The 15,560-nt window shown below is 44.1% G+C and overlaps 1 protein-coding gene across 1 annotated transcript; it reads left to right on the forward strand.

The window, feature by feature from the left end:
* Positions 1-571: 571 nt before the first annotated feature.
* On the forward strand, positions 572-14,774 carry ARRDC4 (arrestin domain containing 4). The gene is made up of 8 exons (XM_047863902.1): positions 572-1,107; positions 5,845-5,911; positions 6,181-6,328; positions 8,533-8,635; positions 9,584-9,840; positions 10,699-10,861; positions 11,432-11,586; positions 11,966-14,774. The coding sequence occupies exons 1-8, from the start codon at positions 819-821 to the stop codon at positions 12,020-12,022; spliced, it is 1,239 nt and encodes a 412-aa protein (XP_047719858.1). The 5' UTR covers positions 572-818; the 3' UTR covers positions 12,023-14,774.
* Positions 14,775-15,560: the final 786 nt, after the last annotated feature.

Here is a 15,560-nt window from a genome sequence, read left to right on the forward strand (position 1 = left end):
TCTTTCTCAGGCTGGGAATTCCGAAACCCGGGAGAGGCGGGGCTCCAAAACCTGGAGGTTAGTAGTTGCCAAGTTAGCCATTAAATTTCCAGACAGCTCCTCCCCCCAAAGCTGACAAGAGAATTATTGCTGAGTTCCATTTTCCAGGGCATGTCTTTCCCCCACGAGTATTAAATCCAGATTAAATCATAAATACACGCCAGTTGGAGCCGCAACTTCATATTCCAGAGCGAACCCTGCGACTTCTGCAAACACTCCCCCTTGCAGCCAGAAACCCCGCCCCCGTTCGTAACCATGGGAACGACTGACTCTCTGCGAGCCGGAGATTCCCGGTTCCGCCCCCTCCCTAACAAATATTGTTTCCCACTATCTGTCCACATGGGCGCACCGCCTTACTATTGGTCAGTGCCCCAGGACTGTGCCTTGCTCCAGCCAATAAGCGGCCTGTGCACGTGTACGCCTGCGTATCCCGATTGGTCACCACTGCTTGATCACGCACTGCCTACCTGCGCCATCCGGTGCGTGGGAGAGCCTATGATATGACTCGGTGGCCATTTACAACCAATCCGCACCAGGCGGGGCTCACAGCCGGCCTATGGGCGCGCGCCGGGGGTGGGCTGTCCCGGCCCCTTACCAGTCCCACCTGGGTTTGTTAAAGCGATAGGCCCCACGGCGCGCTAGGGCTCCACCGGGCACCGCACAGCGGCTGCGGGGCCCTCGGCGTGCCGCGGGCGCCCGTGACAGCGGCGCCGCTCTGCTCGCCACGCCGGCTCCGGACAGCTGCCGACCTCCCCGGCGCGGCCGCATCGCCCGGCGGGATGGGCGGCGAGGCAGGGTCTGCGGCGGCCGTGGGCTGCGAGGGCCGCGTGAAGAGCCTGGGTCTGGTGTTCGAGGATGAGCGCAAGGGCTGCTACTCGAGCGGCGAGACGGTGGCGGGACACGTGCTGCTGGAGGCGGCCGAGCCGGTGGCCCTGCGGGCGCTGCGCCTGGAGGCCCACGGCCGAGCCACCGCCGCCTGGGGCCCGAGCCCCGGCGCCACCGCCCCCGCCGCCGCGTCGGAGGTGGAGTACCTGAACGTGCGCCTGAGCCTGCGCGAGCCCCCGGCCGGTGAGCGAGGGCGACGACCCCGGAGTCCCCGCCGGGCCGCGGGAGCCTCCTCAGAGGGGCTGCCAGGAACCGGGAGGGCGCGCGCAAGCGGAAGCCCACCAGCCGGGGGGCGGGGGCGGGATCCGCGGCTGGGGTCCGCCCACCCGGTGGCCAGAGCCTCAGTTTGCTCGCGGGTGACGGGCGGGTAACAATGCCCGTGCCCCCCAGTTCAAAGCACCGGGGCGATCTCGCGTGGTGGGTGCGCACCTCTAGCTGGCTCCTCGCCCCCGGGCCTCACCGCGCCCGGCGTCCCGGGACCGTCCAGGACGGTCCCCGGAGTGAACCGTTGCTATGGGAACCTGTGATGAGCAGACAGAAATCTAGGTTCTGGGGATCTAGGTCCTGTCCCTTCTGGCCTGAGGAATGGAGGGCGGAATCCGTCTTTGAGGGGCCATGCTGTGGTGCCCACTGGTTTATGGGCCTCCCGTTCCCATTCTGGACGTAGACGCTCGTATCTGGTTCATGATGAATTAGCAAAACCTTAGTCCTGGGAAGAGGGGAAGTAGTTCGTGAGCGGTAGGTAGGAATTCAAAGGAAGTGTTTCGTGAGCATCTTACTTGGCTTCCCTCTTCTGGAAGCAGGGAAACTTAAGAGTTCTGCCTCTGCCTTATATTCTTTGTCGTTTATTCTTTGCTTCTTTTTGTTTCCATTGCAACATCCCTTTCCACACCCCCCCCCCAACCCCCTTAGGCCTTTGGAGACAGTGGGATCTGGGCATGGTAAGAGTTTCTGGAGGAAGAATTACCTTTCTTGTCCAGTCTTGTGGAGTCCAGTTAATAGTGTAGGTTTTTCCAGAAGTGGTAACCCATTATATAGGTTTCCTCAATCTCTATATTATATGTAAATGTTAAGATTTTTTGTAATTATAATAAATATGCAAAAGTTGCTTTTCTTAATCATGAAAATACTAGGAACAGGGAATCTTGGTCTTCATGCAGTTGGTGGAAGCTTCTTTACACCATTTCACTCTTCTGCCTTCTCAGCTTCAGCTTTTATATATAAAATGAGATAATGGTATAAACTCCCCTCCCTTGAAGAGTCAAATGCAGTATATCACTGCTTTGCCCCTTGCTGTGTCTTCTACAAAACGAATAGTAGTAGGTGCACTTTTGCCTTGTCTTGCTATGGAGAAGTAGACTGTTCCCAGTTAAATCCTCAAAGTATGTGAGAATCCAGTGATCCCAAATATTGTAGCAAGGAAAAAACATATCTGGAACCAAAGCCTTCTTTTGGATTCACAAGTGCATTGTGTTGGGTGACCCTTTCATGGGTACGGTTTCCGGGATCTGCCCACGCACGCTTCCCCCAATGGTCAGAGACAGGGCAGATTTTCAAGATGGCTGACTGGCGTCAAGGGTCATGAAGAGAGAAGTGGTTTTTGTCCAGGACTTTGGACACTATATCTTTGTGCCCATAACTACCGAGTAAATAGATACAACATTAATAGCAGTTGGACCTGGAATTAGCAATAAGAATTGCCTTGGTAAAACCTGGGCTAATAGTGTTTTGATTCACGAGTTAGATCTTGCTTTTTCATTCTGGTGGAATAGAACGGCTAAGTCTAGACAACCTGAACATTTTTTTGCTTCTTTTATCATAACAAATATTTGCAAAGATTATGTTTCATTTAAAAATCATAATCTGTTGGGTGCCTGGGTGGCTCAGTCAATTAAGCAACCGACTTCTTCTCCGGTCATGATATCACAGTTCCTGAGTTCGAGCCCCACATCAGGTTCGCTGCTGTCAGCACAGGGCCTACTTCAGATCCTCTGTTCCCCTGTCTCTGTCTCTCCCCCACCCATTCTCTCTCTTTCTCTCTCTCTCTCTCAAAAAGCAATAAATACTTAAAAATAAAAATCATAATCTGTTTTGTTGAATTTTTTTTAGTAGGCTCCATCCCCTACTTGGGCTTGAACTCAGGACTCTGAGATCAAGTGTCAGTTGCCCCATCAACCGAGCCAGGCAGGAACCCTTAAAAATCATACTCTTTTTAAGGTGATCTCATTGAGAAAAAATAACAATAACATCTGTAGCTTGGAAGAGGTTATCAACTTTACAGGGTCATAGATTCTGGGGGTCATTTAATTCCAAGACCTAGGTGAATTCCAATCACCTAGATTTTTTAGAAATCTAGATTTGGGGGAAATGTGCCTATGAGATCTATTTTCAGGAAATATCCCCAGATAACTGTTTGGCATTGTTAAATCTAATCTAACAGCTTGCTGCCATTGTGATCGATACTCTTCATTTTTTTTTTTTTAATTGAGGAATTGTGGTAGAAAGACAAGACAGACCAGAGAGTTGGTTTCAGTTGGTCACCAACCAGCAGTCTGTCCTTGTGGGAGTCCCTCATCCTTCCTGAACCCAAGTCCCTGTAATGATATTATAGCTCCCATGGCCCCTGGGTGCCCTGAATTAGGAGGTTGGTTGGGCTATAAGAACATTAGTGAATGGAACACCTCTCTGTGAAATTGTAGCCTTCACTGTATGAGGTACACGTAATGAGCCAAGACAACAGAAGCATAAATGAGCACATGATTCAGCTTGTGAACCTTTTTAATAAAATAATAATAATAATAATAATAATAATAAATAAGAGGAAGAAAACTAAGATTTGATTCCAAAAACTATAACCTATATTTCTCAACCTTCTCAATTTTTGTTCCTATTTATGCATGGAGGTGATTGAAAGTCTTCATTTTAAATGTTACATGCTTCCGGTGTGGATTTGTTTTGTCTATGATGAGAGAACTTTATCTCTTAACCTCTCAATATCCTGGGTAACTCTGTTCTCCACACATGCCCATTGTGCTCGGCCTCATGCTGTTCCCTTCGTCTGAAACCCTGCCCTGCTCATCTCCGTGCCAACAACCCTCAGGTCCGGGACAGGCATCATCCCCTTTCCAGGTTCGGGCACTCTGTGGTCATTACTTGGGTGTGTGTGTCTGTGGCCTCCTTCCCTCCCCTGGTCTGTTTGACAGTTGCCATCACTCATCTTTGCATCCACAGTGCCTGACATCTAAGCATTATAAATTTTGAACTCAAATGAAATCTCCATTTCTGAACATTGTAAAGTACTTGAATTGTCATATCCAGTAATCTAATGATGATACATTTGAACTGTAGTCTACCCCCATCAGGAGCACTGGGATTGCCTTGAGCCTTTTACTTTGATGGCAGTAAATTGGGAGAGGCTTCCCTAGCGTCCAGTGCTGGAGCACTGCTGGGACACTGCTGAGGCTTCTAGGGTGTCTCTGAGCACACATGAGCCTTGGGGACTGTCTCAGTCACTGTTGTTTTAACATAGCCTCATGTTCCTGTCACTTGCTCACTTTGCCTCCAGGTCACCCACTCTGTGTCATATTTCTGTTTGAATGACTTTCCGTGGAAGATACTATACTTATTCTGCCCCTCATATATTATACACTGAACACTGGGGACATTCGGAAGACTAAATGGGCCAATAATGCATTCCTGTTTTCTAAAAAGACAAGGTTGAAATGTTAACTGAATTGTTTCTAGTAATTAAGTGGAAAAAAATCACTAGCCCTTTATTTATTTATTTATTTATTTATTTATTTATTTATTTTAATGGATACAGTAGAAATCTCTGTTTTTAGTATCAACTGACAGGCAAATCTCAGAGTTCTCATCTGCCCTGCCCTTTCTTGGTCTTAATCAGGCCACCCTTGATGAGGGAATTTAGTCCTAAATTTGAACAGATGAACAGAAAAGGCGGGGAAGGTTTATAAGGATCTCTGCAGAGCTATCTAACCAAATGGCAGCCCCGGAGTTGGCTTTGGATCTGAGTGATGCAGATTGTGTGTTCATCGGAGCTCCAGCAGCGCCTCTGGCCTTGCAGGGTCCATCCACCCTGTGTCTTGGCCTTCTGACAAGCAGGGATAAGCCTCTGTGTGCGATGCAGTGGAGCTGGCTGACCTGGACCCAGAGCAGGAGAAAGGAGGCATGCTTGTGCTTGGCCCACCCCGCTGAACTTGAACTAGCCACCTATTAATCAGTAGAGCTTACGTGCAAATGCAGGACTCTTACCTAATAAGTTGTCCTGTTGGTTTGGCTCTTTCATATACTCAATATTCGTAATTCTCCAAGGAAATTCTTCACCCCCTTTTTCCATTTTTGTCCAAGGAATACAGAATCTGATTTTTATGCCATACCCAAAATAAATAGATGTATTTTTTGTTAAATCAGTTTTAAATGCAATTGAATACTGATATCTCATGTTAGCATAATAGTGTACCATATGCTAACATACTAATATTGATGTGTGTTAGTAATAATATTATGTTAGTATACTTGTGCTAGTCTATGAGTAGGGTGAACAAATGTTTATGTATATGTATACGTGTACATACATGCACTCGTGTTCACCTATGTATGTATATGGGAACTCTAGATTCCGACACTTTATGGTAATTACTTGTGTGATTGGTCTCCTTGAAGATAGAAGATGTGTGTGTGTGTGTGTGTGTGTGTGTGTGTGTGTGTGTGTGTGGTTTGAAATTGATTAAAATTAGTAGGCTGATTCAGATTTTAATTCTCTAAATCTCAGCGTACTGTACTTTATGGAGTACACTGGATATTATAGCCAGGAAAACCTCCTTTAAAAAAAATATGATTTAGGTTGTGAAAATTCTTGATCTAATACTAACCTTAGATAAAATGTATTTTCTTTTTTAGGTGAAGGCATCCTCTTATTACAGCCTGGAAAACATGAATTTCCATTTAGCTTTCAGCTCCCATCTGAGTAAGTGAAACTATTATTTTCATGATTTTCTTTCTCCGCAGCATGCCCTGCCAGATGTGTGGGTACCACGTACCTGCTGACCCTCCGTTACACCCGTTTATCTTGCATTGCCCCAGGATAGACTTACCTTGTTCACACTCTTGGTTTTTTTGTTTGTTTGTTTGTTTGTTTGTTTGTTTTTTAAGCCAAAACCAACATTTTAAGGGTTTTTTCCAGTTGTGTGTAACTGAAAGATGAACTTATAAGTTAATGTCTTTGGCTTGTTTCAGACCTTTAGTAACCTCATTCAGCGGGAAATACGGAAGTATTCAGTACTGCGTGAGAGCAGTTTTGGAACGACCCAAGGTACCTGATCAGAGTGTGAAGCGGGAACTTCAGGTTATTAGTCACATCGATGTCAACACACCAGCATTATTAGTAAGTCCTTCCTTCTTCTCTTCCCCCTTCCCTCCCTCCCTCCTTGCTTTCAATTGCGCTATGTACATTGAGCCAGTTTAGTGGTCGTCTGTCCTGTCACTTTCTGATAGAATCTCGTAACCCATGGGCATTCACTCTAAATGTGTGATTCTAGGCCGGGCAAATTACAAATTGTGTGTGTTAATACTATTGATTATGTCTCCGTTGTTCGGGGCTTCTTTTGCCAAAAAGTTATACAGGCTTGAAATGCATTAATAAGGCTTAATAATAATAATGCACACACAGAGAGTGGTTACTTTTACCAGAGCGGCCACATTCACAGGGCTGTGGTATTCTAAACTCTTCAATAATAGCAGGTTGAGGAACAGTAATTATGGAAGAGTATTAATCATGCTCAGCCTGTTATTGAAGCTCAGGCCATTATGCTATGTATCCTTCCATTTTGCATGCCATTTTCTAACATTAAGTAAGTGCACGCAGCTGCTGTGGGGAGCCTTTCACTTATCATTTCCTTATGACAGATTTGGCCACATTAAAGCATTGAACTTCTAATAATCACCAGAAATACTGTAGGCTGATAAGAAAGATTAGGCTATAAGTAACAACAGAATAGGCAAGATGGGAGCTAATGAGCTAGATTCTTTTATCTAAACCCATATTATCAAAATAATATAAAATTATACCTTGTACTTTCATGATAGCTATGAGGACCTAATGGTTCTTCATTTAAATATGAATGAATGATTTTTTTTTTTTTTTTTTTTACTTCCTAGAAAATACTGGGATAATTTAAACTTTCCATCATGATACTGATGTTCCAAACATGTATGTTTAGTATCGGGGGTTTCTTTTTCTGGCCAATGTTTTTAAAGGGAAAAAAACGGGAGTTAAAAGGTGTTTTGCTCTGTTTTCATACGAAAACTGAATAGACTTTACGGTTTGTTCACTTTTAGAGTGTGAAAATATAACAGTTATGCCCTGGTCGCATGGCCCCTTGTGGCCAGAATTCTAGAACAGCCAGCACCCAGCTGACCCGGCTCACAGCTAGTTACAGCTGAAACTTACCATCCACCGACCACTTTTTTTTTTTTTTTTTTTGCAAATTGACAATACTGTCTTGTATTTTTAAAAACTACTCGAAATTGGGAAGTTAGCTACTTCTAAGCTATTCATGGCACCATGGTGGCAAATGATTTAAAGAGATTTTATTTTTTTTTTGCCAGAAAGAGAAACTAGTAATCCTTTAATATTCTTTTATAAGTAAAAAATGTTGCGGCTTTGGGTTTTACAATGAGCTTTTGGTTTGTGTATCTTTCCAACTGAGCATCTTGAATCTTGAGTCATTTCCATCGATGCTGTGGAGTAGAGAGCAGGGCGGTATGTTCAGTAACCCTGTGGCTCCATGACATTGGGTTTATCTTGCTGCCATTACACTAAAACCCAAAACATTCTAAGTTAAGGGCACTTGAAATTTCTGCCTACTAATGTACTTTTGAATTCAGGAAATGAGACTGTTTGCTTGTTCTACAGTTTAGATGCCAAAACAAGTACAATGTTCTGATTATTGATTTTTATACCATTTCTCCTTTTCCCTAATACACACGTAAGGTTTTTAAAAGAAAAAGTATCAGGGCGCCCGGGGAAGTTCAGTTGGTTGAGCGTCTGATTTCGGCCCCGGTCATGATCTCGCTGCTGGTGGGTTCAAGCCCCACATCAGGCTGTGTGCCGACAGCTCGGAGCCTGGAGCCTGCTTCAGATTCTCTGTCTCCCTCTCTCTCTGCCCCTCCCCCACTCGCGCACTGTCTCTCCCTCTCTCAAAAATAAAAAAAACATTAAAAAATTAAAAAAGGAAAGAAAAAGTATCTCTGTCATGTTAATAGTTATGACTACAATTTTTGATTACTTACTTTAAGGGATGTTAAATCATTTTCCAGAAACATAATGATTTACAGGGTAAAACAGGATGGTGTCACCTAATGTGAGTCTGAGAATTCACCTTAGTTTTCCTAAAAAGAGAATTTTTTTTTTATGCTTTGTGTTTTACTTAAGTATTTTGCCTAGTCTGTCACATGAGGATAAAAGTGTTGATTTGTTTTTCGGAAGACCTTTCTTCACAGTTATTTAATAAAGAATGACACGATTTTAAGTTCTGTGAATTTTCTGCTAGTTTTATTAAAGTCATGTTATTATTTGAAATTTTCAAGACCCCTGTATTGAAAACTCAAGAGAAAATGGTTGGCTGTTGGTTTTTCACTTCTGGTCCAGTCTCGCTGAGTGCCAAAATTGAAAGGAAGGGATACTGTAATGGTAAGCACACGTTTGAAAGTCCACGTGGAAGAGTCATTGATTTTATTAGCTAATTGCAAGTGATTTTTAATAGTGTGTTTTGTAATTTACGAACTGTATACTGTTTTAAGATGTGAATAGTATGGTTTTCTGTTTTTCACATAAATAATTGATATTTAAGTATTTTTGAGTGGATGAGTAGATTCTCGTCCAACTCCTGGCATTTTTGACTTCAGTGCTTTCGCTTTAGTGACAAAGTCTAAAATAAGAAGCCTGGGAAAATGCCAGCATTTGACTCGATGTTCGGCAGAATGTCCAGGGTGGTGTTGCCCAGAAGAGCACTGTTGTCTGAAAGCCCCCAAGTATAGGGGGCTGCGATGTAGACCGTGAACAGTCTGAACAGTCAGACTGCCACCGGCGTGACCGTTTGTGAAGGGTCCGCTCTCGTACAGTGGCGTTGGCCCCCGCTCCAGGGCTCGGCCAACTGGAACCCCACGTGGTACAGGATGGTGTCATGGTGCATGTGTAACGCGGATGCAAAACTTGCTGCTCCATCCACTGTCTTACCTGTGCCTGAACACTAGTTCCTTAAAAACAAAGTCTTTGTTCTCCTGTTGGCCGGGTTTTGATTTGATAGGCACTACAGTGATCTTTCGTACTTTATACACCCCTGGGCCATTTCTTGGTGTGTCTTAATTTTTATAGATATTGGCCATTCACGTCTTTAGAATTGGTAACCTGATATTGCTACATTAGACAAACAATGCCGTAATTAGAAAGCGGCACCTGCCGTGAGCTGCGGCGATTCCTCAATTCTCTGACGCGGATTTACAGTACAAGCCTCCCGTCAGAGATGCCCTCTTGTCAAAGTGACTTTGTGACATTGCAGCTTTAATTGGTAATGGCTCTAGTTCACCGCGGGGAGGGCTTTCTGAAACGTCGCTGAAGGTGTTTTTGTTTCCTTTTCAGGAGAAGCTATTCCAATCTATGCGGAGATAGAGAATTGTTCCTCCCGCCTCATCGTTCCCAAAGCTGCCATTTTCCAAACGCAGACGTATTTGGCCAGCGGGAAGACAAAGACCGTCCGGCACATGGTCGCCAACGTGCGAGGAAACCACATCGCCTCTGGGGGCACCGACACGTGGCACGGGAAGACTCTAAAAATTCCGCCTGTTACTCCATCCATCCTGGATTGCTGCATTATCAGAGTAGACTATTCCTTAGCTGTAAGCAGGGAGCTTATTTTTATACATATATATATTTTAAAGTGTATTCATTTTTTACTTTTTAATTTAAAGCCAAGTTAATTAACACATAGTATAGTATTGGTTTCAGGAGTAGAAGTTAGTGATTCATCACCTACATATGACACCCAGGGCTCATCCCAGCAAGTGCCCTCCTTCATGCCCGTCACCCCTTTAGCCCACCCACCCCCCTGCACCCCACCAGCAGCCCTCAGTTTGTTCTCTGTATTTAAGGGCCTCTTATGGTTTGTCTCCCTCTATGTTTTTATCTTATTTTTGCTTCCCTTCCCCCGTGTTCCAGAGTGCTTTTTTAAAATGAAAACTATGTAGAACGGAGCAGTAACTGATGCCGTGTCCCCACCAAGCATGTACATTTAGCGGCTGACAAGATGTCACTTTACACCAGCATTCCGACAGGCTGGAGTGACGAAGACTGGCCTTTGTCTGTAATCCAAACCTATCCCCCTGAGGCATTTAATTAAGTCACATGAAAGAGTTAAGGTGCATGCAGGGGGCTGGTTATGTTGAAAGCACCTACTTCATTTTCTACAATTGCTGTGTGTAGGGCATGCTCCCTTATGCTGAAGGATGTTAAGGCTACGGTTCCCCATCACAGAGCATTCTCTATTTCGTGCGCCATTCATTTGGTTTGTTGTCCGTTGCATTTGGTCAGGATGATTTACAGTTGTATGCTGGAGCGGTGGCAGGCAACAGAGAGATTTGTTTGTGTGAAAAAATAAACTGGTCCATCTACTATGAGGTTTAACCTATATTTTGCCTTTCTCTCTCTCTTTTTTGCTGTTGTTTTTTTTTTGTTTGTTTGTGTGTTTGGCATATTAGGTGTATATTCACATTCCTGGTGCTAAAAAACTGATGCTCGAGCTTCCCTTAGTGATTGGCACAATCCCATATAACGGTTTTGGGAGCAGAAACTCCAGCACCGCCAGCCGGTTCAGCATGGACATGAGCTGGCTGACGCTGACGCTGCCAGAGCAGCCGGAAGGTACGACGGTTTGAGGAGCTTTGAGCGAGAAGTTCACACGTAGAGTAAGAGCAGGCGGGGTCAGGACAGAAGTGCTTAGATGACCATTACTACTGCTGTTAACAGCGGCCCCGACTCTTCCGGGTACTAAAAACTAGAAAACGGTGTTCCTGGAAGGGACGTGGAGAGCTTGGCTTATCCAGGACGCAAAGCTGCTGATGGCAGAGCCAGGAATCAAGTCTTCTACTCCCGACTCCCATTCATTAGGAGTAAGACGATGAGAAAATGGTCCAAGTACGCGTAGAGTGCGTGTGTTTTCTGCAACCACGTCTACGTGATCTGTTTTGCCTGCACTGTAACATCCACCTCTCGAAATAGAACATAGTCAGTGTTCGTGGTGATTTCACAAAAGCAGAATTGATTAAATATGTCTTGTTGCAATAAGCACAAAAACTCGCTTACTAGAGCGGGGATAAAAAAAAAAACATTGTTTTCACATTTAGCTACATTTCTGGTTTTGGTAAGAGTTCGGCAGATTAACGCAATTGACTTTGCACGGACTTCTGAGATCCAACTCCATTTTTGTTTTAGCGCCACCCAATTATGCAGACGTGGTGTCCGAGGAAGAATTCTCTCGACACGTCCCTCCTTACCCTCAGCCCCCTGACTGTGAGGGAGAAGCATGCTGCCCTGTGTTTGCCTGCGTACAGCAATTCCGCTTCCAGCCTCCCCCTCTCTATTCAGAGGTAAGCAAAGCAAAAGAAGATGAGACTTCTGCCTTGCTGTTTGTAAATAATCCTCCGTAAGTATCTGCTGCTGATTCCTAATGAGCAGGGGATACATAGTTAAAAAATTTCTCGGGTAACGTTAGATTAGCCCTGATCCAATCACCTCATTCTGTAACGGTTGCCTTGTAAACTACAGCAGGCACGTCGCGCACCGTGGATTGCCTTTAAAATGTTTTATGTGGCCATAGAACACGGAGAATTTAAGTGGCCCACTGGGACTTATTACTGATAGGCTTTGAGCAGCTCAGCTTACAACCACCAATAATTAGAAACAGATACCATGACCCTTTGGAGAGTGCTGGGATAGTAGTCTTAGTGTCTTGGTCTGTTTTTTTAGGTTGATCCTCACCCTGCTGATGTAGAAGAGACCCAGCCTGTGTCCTTCATTCTCTGAAAAAATTCCAGAAATCACTGTGATCATCATCCGATTAGAATGTTGGTTCTTCCCCCGCTGCCTTTATGGAAAGAGAGGGAGAGAAGATTAGGGGAAGGACATACACGAACATCAAGATTGAAGGTGATAGAAACTGAAGGATGCATGAACTTTCCAGTGGGCTGACAAGAATGCGTTGCACAAATGTATGGTAGCGTCATGTGTCCCCTTTAAATGATCCAATGAAGATGTGACAAGTCACAGAACGTAATGGAAGTCCTGGTGGTGAGAGAGTAAGTGAAGGGTGTCTGCGCTTGACCCAAGAGAACAGAATCCATGTGGGTGGTGGAAACACTAGACGAACGTACCTTTAAACAGGTTTCTCCGGGTGGAACAGAAGTTACCCTAAGCTTTAAGGAAATATGGACTCGTTGGGAGCCTTGATCTTGAAGAAGGTAGCAGCACAGAGGTGTGTATAAATAGGAAAAAGGTCCACTCTAAATACGAAGTGACCCTCAACACGTCGGGGTCTTCATGATTTCTCCCCAGGTCCCATAGAACTGAAGTTCTTGAGAGAATCTTTTTATGAGGTCCTAATGAAGGAATACAGTTTCATATTGTAAATCAGCTGTACAGTATTATGAAACCAAGAAAGAGTTCCTTGCAAGGCATGTCCGTTCAGAGGGGAAAGATGAATTTCAGTTTGAGAACACATTTTGTGGAAGGCTGTACTTTTTACCCCCTTCAAGTACTCTGTTAGGGTGTTTGATTTTTCCCGTGTCTTAATTACCTAAGATCATAGTAGAAAAAGAAAGGGGGGGGGAAAAAAAGGTTGCATCCTCAGGATACCTCGATAACTACACAAAAAAAAACCAAAACAACAAAAGCCTCTCTTAACCTACCTCTAGTGGGGTTATCAGAATCCTTTTAAAACACCAGGCGTGATAAGCCTTCCGTGGAGTTCCTGCTAATTGGCAGTCCCAATCTTATCTCGCCGATCGCTAAATCTGCAGGTGGACCAAGGGAAAAATCTATAAGGTTAGCATTAGATGAAAGTTAATAGATGTATACCAAAGGGTATTTCGAAATAAATGCAGAATCAAAAGAGGGTACAAATTTTGAGGGTACCATTTAAAAAACAAAAACAAAAACTTAATTCCTGCCTAGAGACTTCAGTCTACTGACGGCAGTCACCACGCTGTACGTTATTATTCCAACTCTTTAGTAATTCTATTTAAACTGTGATTTTTTTTTCTTTATTGTCTTGGTGCAATATTTTATTATCATTTAACCTCAGGATATTCCGACCGACTAGATTGTGTTGCTGCTGAAAGTCTGAGCAGTGTTCTTCCTGTCCCCCTGTTCCCCTCTTCTTCCTGGTCACGTGCTCACGTGCCCGTCCTTTGATCTGTTAGTTTCGTGAGCCGAGAGCACCCCGGACACCGCATGGAAGGGAGGTAGGGATTCCCGCAGGAGAGATTTTCGACCAGCCAAGTACTTTGGTTTTCTCCACGTCCTACGGGTTCGACCCAGAAACCCTGGTGCTTCCATGCAGAACACCACACTTCATTCGCCAGAACGAGTCCTCTTTTCTTTCCGTCAGCCTACATTCAGTCACGAGTGTGAAAGCTCTTTTTCTAAGGTTAAGTTTGTATTTAGAGTTAGTCGGCCCTCCGATCAGGGATTTTTCTACAAGCATGAGGTAGATGCAGACTTTTCGCCCTTCCGGACATACCTCTCTTTGTAATCACGTGAGCACCTGCAGCAGGTTTTTCTCACCGTAAGCCACTGTGTAAAATCACAATACACAACTGTTATACTGATAATGGTGGTACCGAAATCGTCACACCCCGTTCATTCCCTGCTTTGCTTTTTGGTGTGTTGTGGGGTTTTTTGTTTTGTTTTGTTCTTGTTTTGCTTTGTTCTTGGTGTGTTTTTAAGCAGGTAACGTGTACGTAAGTGCTGTCGGAACAATTTTGCTTTTACTTTAAAAAACAAAAAAAGGCCACCTTCAGCCGTTTCTTGACTTCTGAGTTGTAGTTTACACGCTTTGTCACGATACCAAAACACAATGATACCAAAACACAGTGAAAGACACAAAGCGAAAGGTGTGAAGGAAGAGAAAGTCGAGCTGTTTGGCCCCACGTGGAAAAGCCAAGTAGTTGACTCCCAACTGCTTCGCGCGCTCCTTCACTAGGATTGTTTTGTCACCTGTATTAGAGAAATCATGAGATGTGCTCCCCAAATGAAAGCACAGCTGATGTCGTAGCACTTAACAGAGTAGCCGAAAGGGATGATTCGCCTTATGGAGTTGGTATCCGCCCATCTGACCTTAAGCAGTAGGTTGAAACTGCATACCTTTCTATAATCAAGACATTATTTTCCGAATGTAGAGAAGTCTACATTGGAACGGAGTTCTTGGGAATGAAGATAAAAATGCAGCTGCTATTGCTTGCTTATTCTGTTGTTTAGTTTGCAGAGAAACCGTGGCCTTAGAATTTTCTTTTTGATGCAAACATTGTGACATTGAAAATGTGCATCTTCGGGCACACAAAATCCTTCCGTGGGCGGAACTTTAATTTTGATGTTTTTGTTTTGCACAATAAGAAACTCAATAGGCAGGGGTTTTGTTTTTGATAAGTTAACTATGAAAGCTTTTTTATTTTTATTATTAAAAATGTAACAGTTTAACCCACAGGAAAAAAAAATAAAGATTGTATTTTGTACTCTGGTTTGAACCCCATGGGTTCCTTTTGTTAATAAAATGATGACAGTAATGCTGTGAGGTGCTGGGTTGTTTTTTGTTTTGTTTTGTTTTGTTTTGTTTGCTTTATTTTTATAAGATTCTGACCTGAATTGTTACAGACATAGGGGGGAGAGTCAATACCACAAGACCAAGTGTAATTGCTGTAAATTAAGATCCTTTTGTATACACGTATGGTCACCGGGCCGGACAGCCTGGGGGGATCCTGAGCCTGGTTTTACAGCGGGCTCCGTTTCCCCCAGGTAATCCGTTTTTAGCATTCTGTGAAGAAATGTGGTTGACATTTAGAGTAAATAAGCCTAAACTATTGTGGTTGTTGAGGGAGTACTACCTTCATTTGTTCCCAAATGATAATGGCTTCTGGAGTTTTCATGTTTTATGGGCCACATGTTTCCCCAGTGGAATCTGGTGGGCTGCTGGTGGACGGATTGGAAGGCACTGACCCAAGCAAACCTCCCCTTTCAAATGGGTAAAAACCGTGCATTTTGTACAGGGAATATACAGTGGCATATCATCTCAAGAAAACTCCCAGACCCTCTCTCCTGGAAAATTCTGAAACTTAGCTAGGTGGTAAAGCCCAGGTAATTTACTCTCCCAAGTGTTTATAATCTTGTTAAATAATAAATAGGTCGTTTGTGGATCATCATTTGCAATCAACATAAATCGAGACATTTGTCTCCTGCACTAAATACTGAGACAAAATTTGTAAGTTCACCGTTGAAGTTTCTGCAGTGCCTTCTGTAAAATGGTGGGTTCCAAAATTTAGAACTAGGCAGACAATCACAAAGAATCTGG

The sequence above is a fragment of the Prionailurus viverrinus genome, chromosome B3 (genome assembly GCF_022837055.1).
Source record: "Prionailurus viverrinus isolate Anna chromosome B3, UM_Priviv_1.0, whole genome shotgun sequence".
Lineage (NCBI taxonomy): Eukaryota > Metazoa > Chordata > Mammalia > Carnivora > Felidae > Prionailurus > Prionailurus viverrinus.